This window comes from Meles meles, chromosome 20 (genome assembly GCF_922984935.1).
Source record: "Meles meles chromosome 20, mMelMel3.1 paternal haplotype, whole genome shotgun sequence".
Lineage (NCBI taxonomy): Eukaryota > Metazoa > Chordata > Mammalia > Carnivora > Mustelidae > Meles > Meles meles.
In genome coordinates, this window is record NC_060085.1 from 1,292,035 (window position 1) to 1,299,323 (window position 7,289).

The 7,289-nt window shown below is 62.1% G+C and overlaps 1 protein-coding gene across 1 annotated transcript in view; it reads right to left on the reverse strand.

The window, feature by feature from the left end:
* The window catches only part of AP3D1 (adaptor related protein complex 3 subunit delta 1), a 35,641-nt gene extending 28,575 nt beyond the window's left edge, over positions 1–7,066 (reverse strand). Inside the window, exon 1 of the mRNA XM_045989976.1 lies at positions 6,737–7,066. Within this exon, the coding sequence (XP_045845932.1) occupies positions 6,737–6,832 (96 nt within the window). The 5' untranslated portion in view covers positions 6,833–7,066. The remainder of the gene's footprint in view (positions 1–6,736) is intronic.
* Between the last annotated feature and the right edge of the window lie 223 nt (positions 7,067–7,289).

The window sequence follows — 7,289 nt, forward strand, 5'->3', positions numbered from 1 at the left end:
TGCCAAATAAATAAATAAAATCTTTAAAAAAAAAAAGATTTTATCTATTTGACACAGAGAGAAAGACTGACGGCAAAAGAGGGAACACAAGCAGGGGGAGTGGGAGAGGGAGAAGCAGGCTCCCCGCTAAGCAGGGATCCCTCATGGGGCTCAATCCCAGGACCCCTAGATCATGACATGAGCCGAAGGCAGACACTCGGCAACTGAGCTACCCAGGCATCCCTTGTAAAACAAAATTTTAAAAAACTTTTGCTGAACTTCAAGCTAGAGCAGGTGAACACTAGGTATGTAAAGCCCCAACAACACCGTGTAAAAGAAAACCCCCGATCATCCCGAACCCCGACCTTAGTCCGCGTGACCCGGACGACCTGCTGCTTCCGGCTCTGCACACGCTCCCGGGCTCCCGCTGGTCTGTGCCCTACAGCAGCCCTACCCGCCCCCACCGGCTGCTGTCCCCCCAGGGCCCAGCTGCTGGAGGCCCCGCAAGGCGGACGGAGCTGTCCAGTTAGGTAAAAGGTCCAAGTCCTTCTGCTGAGGGAACACCTGTGTCCTGTGGACCCCAAGCAGAGGCAGGAAAAGACACCACACACGAGGGTACCACCGTAGGAGACAAGGGTACCAGGACCCACCCGGGAGGCTCAATGCTGCCTAACAAGGCCAGGGGCACAGGACATGGCCCACTCTGTGCCCCACGGAAATAGCCTTGGGGAAGCCGGGACCGGGGAGGGACGGGAGGCGGGGAGTGGCCGCCATGTCTATGCCCTCCACCGGTCCAGGGCAAAGCCGGGGAGGGGTGCACGGACGGGGGGTGGGGGAGGGAGCCCACAGTCAAGCCTCGGACTTCCTGACCTTCCGCCTCCCACCCCCGCTCCCTAACCAGCACATCTCCTAGAGCAGAGGGGTGTGTTTGGGGGGGGAGCGGGACCCCCCAGGGGGTATCCGTGGTGGTCATGACTGGGGGTGCTCCTGGCATCGGGTGAGTGCCCAGGACGGCCCCCACAGAACTGAGGCCAAGTGCTGGCCTCAAGCGTACCTGGGCCCCTTCTGTCCTCCTCCCACTGCCCCCGGGGTGCTCCAAGCTGTGGCACCCCGAGCACCACCCAGAGTCGGGCGCAAGAGCAGACACACCCCCACCGCCAGCCTGGGTCCTCCGGCCGCCCCCATGGCCCGGCCACCGAGCCCGTCTTCCGTCTCTTCAAAAAGCCGCTACAAACTGCCAGCCAGACAGAAGCAGCCACCAAAGGCCTTAGGCAATGTCACAAGGAACGCAAACCCAGCGGTGACCCCGGTCGGGGCGTGAAAAGGGCCATCTGTCCTGCGGGTTCCCGACACGCTCCGGGGCGCCACCCCTGCCGCTGGGACCTGTGCGGGGAACAGCGCTCGGGCAGCCGGGCAGCGCCCCTGGTGCAGCAATCCCACGCTGGAGGGTCGCTCACGAAAGGCCCCAGACCAGAAATCGCCCAGATGTCGCGAGGGCAGAGCACTGGGTGCTGTCGGCCGCGGCGCCCACAAGCTGCGGGGCTCCCTGACGGAGACGAGCGCCAGGAGCCTGACCGGGAGAGTGAGGCTGGGCAACAGTCCGCCAGACCATTCAGGGACACAAATTTCAGGGATAAAGGTATAAGCAGAGCAAGGAAATGACACTCAGAGAACGTCAGCTAATTATCTTAATTAAACTACACGGAACAGGGACGTCTGGGGGGCTCAGGTCATGATCACGGGGTCCTGGGATCGAGCCCCGCATCAGTGCTTCCTGCTCAGCGGCGAGCCTGCTTCCTCTGCCGCTCCCCCTGCTTGGACACATGTGTGTGCGTGCTCTCTGGCAGATAAATAAAATCTTTTTTTTTTTTAAAGATTTTATTCATTTATTCGACAGAGAGAGGTCACAAGTAGGCAGAGAGGCAGGCAGAGAGAGAGGAGGAAGCAGGCTCCCCGCCAAGGAGAGAGCCCGATGCAGGGCTCAATCCCAGGACTATGGGATCATGACCTGAGCCGAAGACAGAGGCTTTAACCCTCTGAGCCCCCCAGGCGCCCCAAAATCTTTTTAAAACTAAAATAAACTATGTAACCTCCCATGCACTACACCTTCACGGGTAAGATTAGGAAAGAAGCCCATCTGGGAAACACTCGGCAAGTGCGCCCGGGACCAGTTTTCCTCGGCCCCCACACCTGGGAGGGACGCTGGCAGGCTCTGCGCTTGGCCCCCCCGAGACTGTCCCCACCTCTGGCCTCGGCCCCCAGCCCAGGTTGGCTGTCACCTGTGCTCTGACCGACCAGCTATGAATGGCAGTTCACGTGACCCCCTGCTCTCAGGTTCCATTAATTTGCCAAAGCGGCTCGCGGACCTCAGGAAAGCGCTTGTCTGCCGTCAGCAGCTGAGCACAGAAGAAAGGCCGTGGCGGACAAGATCATCAACAGCCAGATGAAGACGTACACAGGGAGGCGCCCCTGTCCTGGCAGAGTCGCTTTGTACCACGCCATCCGCCCAGGACACGACGCTTTCGCCAACCAAGACTCTCCAACCCCGCAGCCGCTTAGAGATGTGCGTGACAGGCCACTGATTCAGTCCGAGCCCGCTCCCTCCCCGAAGCTGGGCGTGGGGCTCATAGCTCCAAGCTTCTAATCGTGGTCTCTCTGGTGACCTGCTCCCGCCCAGCAGCCCACCAGGTCATCTCACTGCAACAAAAGACACTTCTGTGACCCAGGAAATGCCAACGGATCTAAAAGCTCAGGGTTAGGAACGGGGGGGGGGGGGGGGGGGGGGGGGGAGCAAACACATACATGAGGCGGCTCCTGATTCCTTAATTGCTTAGGAAATGACAAAGACTTTAGGAGCTCTGTGCCCAGAGCGAGGGACAAAGACCAAAAGATGTATTTCTTACACCACAACATCACAAGGTCCAACAACACGGTGACAAGGCAGGGGACACAGGGGACATGGATGAAGGGAAAAGCATGAGGGAATGTAGGGAGTTTTCTTATCAGTGTGGGTCAGCGATTCTCCTGGGCAATGTCTGGGGACGTCTGTGACTGTCACGATGGCAAGCTCCTGGCAAGGACTGGGTGGGGCCAGGATGCTGCTCTGTTCCCACAGTACCTGGGACAGACCCCACCCCCAAAATGACCCAGTCCTGAACGTCAGCAATGCCGAGGGGGAGACCCTGATTTAGGATCATGACCCACATCATTAAAGAAAAAAAAAAAAGCTCAGTTCAAATTTAGTATCTGGTTCTCAAAAGCTGTTAAAATAAAAGGAACTTCTCACCAACAGCCGCAAAGCCCCGAGGGCCTGATCCAGGCCAGACATAACCTACTCTGCAGTGACTGTCCCCAGAGCGGACCCCGGTCCTGCATGCCCGACAGGCCCCAGCACCGGCATCTCTGAGATCGCAAACGACGGTGTCTCCGCAGCTCCAGGCAGTTCAGTCTGGACCCGACTATACCTCAATTCCAACGGCCACTCCACACCGACTGAATGAAGTTCTGAAACACCGCTCCAATGGGCTCAGTGTTTACACCCCAGCAAAACCAGGCCGACGCTATTCAGACACTAGCAGAGACACGCGTGGCCCGTGCCCAACCAAGGGAAGGCCCTGAACGCTGGGAAACAGACTACGGCACGCCAGACCGGGGGAGGGGGCTGGGACATGCGGACGACACTCGCTGCCCGCCCCGTGGGAGGCCTTCCCATGCTGCATCCGGGAGAGCAGTCAGCACCGCTACAGGAACCAGCAAGAAGCAGAACGGAGTCTTTTCTAAGTAACCCGATGCCCAACGTGGGTTCCGAACTCATGACCCCAAGATCAAAAGTTGCAGGCCCTGCAGACTGAGCCGGCCGAGTGCCCCAGGACACAGAACAGTCGTAACAGACAGTAAGAACTGCCCACGATTTCTATGCACAGAAAAAAAACACTCAGAGCACCTACTCCAAAGTGATCTACAGGGAGGGGGCTTTCCCCTTTATTATTAATGAACACCGAGAAGGGGCGCCTGGGGGGCTCCTGCCTCCAGCTCAGGTCATGATCCCAGAGTGCTGGGATGGAGCCCCGCATGGGCTCCCCACTGAGCGGGGAGTCCGCTCGTCCATCTCCCTTCACCAGCTCATGCTCTCTCGCACTCTCAAATAAGTAAAATCGTAATTAAAAAACACAAAACACCGAGCCCATTTTTTTAAAGTACGGGTATGACTCTACAATTTAAAAAGACTGAAAAAACAGCTTTCTCCCAAATATGAAGAGTTCCCAGAAGAATAAACTTAGGGGGACCCTGAGGGGCTCAGTGGGTTAAGCCTCTGCCTTCGGCTCAGGTCATGATCTCAGGGTCCTGGGATCCAGCCCGCATCAGGCTCTCTGCCTCTCTGCCTACATGATCTCTGCCTGTCAAATAAATAAATAAAATCTTTTAAAAATAAGAAAAAAGAATAAACTTAGATTTCTTTGGATCTTTCCCCCCAATCATACCCAAAGTTTAGAAGCAAGGATATTCCTAAGTGGGTCCCCCGACCTGCCAACACGGCTCTCCATCTCAAGGATACCTCAAGGATTAAAAATAAACTCAAGCACCCTAGAGATGTATGAACTCGAACAGAGTTTCAAACTTCTTGGACTCACTTTCGAAACGTGTTTCCACAGTAACCCACTGCGCCCGCATGCACCAGCTGTGATGAGCTGGAAGAAGTTTCGATAACCAAGTCACTCTATGTGCAGAGGGCCCGGAATTTTCTAGTTTGGTGTCTGTTGTTTTTTTAACATAACCTGCTGAACTGCACTCACAACCCACTAAGGGGTTGCAGGCAGAGTTTGGAACGGCCAAGCAGACAGCCTCGCGGGGTGGTCTGCGGCTCACAGAAGCCACGATACGTCACCCACCGTATCCGCAGAAGCCCGCAGCGAGGGGGGAGGGGGCCGTCACCCCCGCTGGAGAGGGGAGGCTCCCCGGATCTCACCGGGTCAAACGGGCCCCACAGCCTGGATGCGGTCTCCCGACACCACACAGCACGGCTGAACTACTAAGAATCGTGCTGTGTTTCCCTGTGGCTGCAAGGCCCTGCTGGGCCCCCCCTAGGACGCTGCGCGGAAATGTTAGCTAAAATCTGTTCCGCGGTTACCCTCTGAGGGAACTACGTGCTGCAGAAACGCGGGTCCTCGCCGGCGCGGTGCGTAGAAGGGAAGGGCCTTGACGGGGGCCGGAGGGTGGGGACGACAGGAGCAGCAAGTCGTCGCTGCGTGCTGGTCAGAATGGGGGCCTCCGTCACCAGCCTCCAGATCGCCACCATCTTCTGGTCGGGGACCAAGGCACCAAGATGCCGCGTCCTCGGAGAACCACCGGCAGGTCAAAGGCAGGACCCGCACGGAGCCCTGACCTTGATGGCTCCCGACAGCAGCCTCTTCCACCACCCACGCACCCGCTGAAAGGGCCCCGAGGCTGGAGAGCTGCCCACGACTCTCAAGGAACCAAGGACCGCCCGGGGAACGGCCCGGGGACAGTGGGCACCCCCAAACGCGAGCCGCCCTACCCGGCGGGCCACGCTCCTTCCCCGGAGCCCCAGACAGGCTGCTGGGGCACAGCCACCAACGCACTGAGAACAGGAGGTCGGCCAGTGCACCAGGGGACCGGCGGGAGTGAGCTGCCCACTCTGCGAGGCCAAGTCCAGCCCAAGGCAAAGACCCCGGGGTCCGGGCTGAGATACACAACGAAACCAGCAGGGCCAGCGCGCGTCACTCCAGCCGGAGAAGGAAAGCGGGTGGAAAGGACCTAAAGTAACCCCGTGACTGCGGGAGGGAGGGGGTCACGCCCATCCCGAAAACGTGCAACAGCCCGGCGGGAACTGAGGCCCAGCGGTCCGCGCCGGCCGCTCCCGCAAACTCCCGACGTCTCCGCGGGAAGAGGCGCCACTGCGAGTGCGGAGAGCCTGCGGCCGACCTGCGGCTGGGACCGCGCCTCGGGGCCGCCGCCCCTGCCCCAGGAGAGCCCGCCGCCCGCTCCTGCCCCCTGGTGTGAGTGCGGGCTGCAGGAAGCCAGCGGCCTGAGGGCCACTAACTGTCCCCATTCCTCCCAAATCTAGGTCGCAGGCTGGGGGGAGGGGCGGAGGGAAGGAAACGGCGCCACAGTCCACTCCGGGACCACCTTCCTCTCGCCCTCCTGCGGGGTTTCCAGTCGAAGGCGGCTTCCCCATCCCGGGACCCCTCAGGGGCTTCCGTGTCTTGACTCGGGGCTCCCGCCGTCCCCTCTCCCTAGGAGCGGCGGCCCCACCTTCCCGGGGACACGGCCCGACTCCGGACCCCAGCGGGGCGGCCCGCGGAGAGGAAGCCCGCCGGCAGGAGTCCAGAGCCCCGGCGAGGGGCTGGGCCGGCCAAGGCCCCGCGGACAGCCGCGGGGGGAGGGGGGCGGGCGTCCGAAGCCCAGCGGGGAAACTGAGGCCACGGGGGCCACCCGGCGGCGGGCCCCCACGTGACCCGACAGGCGCGGGAGGGCGGGCAACGGCGGCTCGGGTCCCGCCAGGGGCCGTCTGCGGCCCCCGGGGGTAAACTGAGGCTCAGAGGGAAAGCGGACATGGGGCGGCCCCGGTCGCAAGCCGGCAGGGCTCGAGTCGGGCGCGGGGCTTCGGGAACGAGCTGGAGGCCGGGGCCGAGGCCGGGGTCGGGGTCAGGGTCCGGGTCGGGATCGGGGTCCGGGTCGGCACCGGGGCCGGGCTCGGGCCCAGCCAGACCGGCCCTGCGCGGCGCGCCGGGCCCACCTCGTCCTCTTTGTGGTTGCGGATGCCGCGCACGAGGTCCTGCAGGTTCTTGTCGAACATGCGGTCGATGCTGCCCTTGACCATCTTGAGGGCCATCGCGGCGGACGCCGCCGGGCTCGAGCCCCGGGAGGCCCGCGGCGGGGCACCGTGCGGGGGCCCGGGGGCCTTGCCTGCCGCCCGCGGAGCGCTGCGCTGCCGACTGCCGCGGCGGGGCGGGCTCCCTGGCCAGGTCGGCGGCTGTCCGCGGGGCGGCGGCGGCTGCGACCCGCTCCGCAGCCCGCGCTCGCACTGCCGTCCCGCTCCGGCCGGCCGCCGCTCCGCTGGCAAATGGCGGACAAGATGGCGGCGGGTCAGCTGACGACGGGCGCCCGCCAGGCCGCCCGCCCCGGAAGCCCCGCCTCCCAAGAAAGCCCGGCCCCGCACCGCCGGCTCTCCACGTCTCCGCGGCGACGCCCGCCGCCCAATGGAAACGCGGACAGCGCCCTCGCCGTCCGCTCCGCCGCGCCCCCTCCGGCTCGGGCCCTTCCCTCTCATTGGTCAAGGCCTCCAGAAC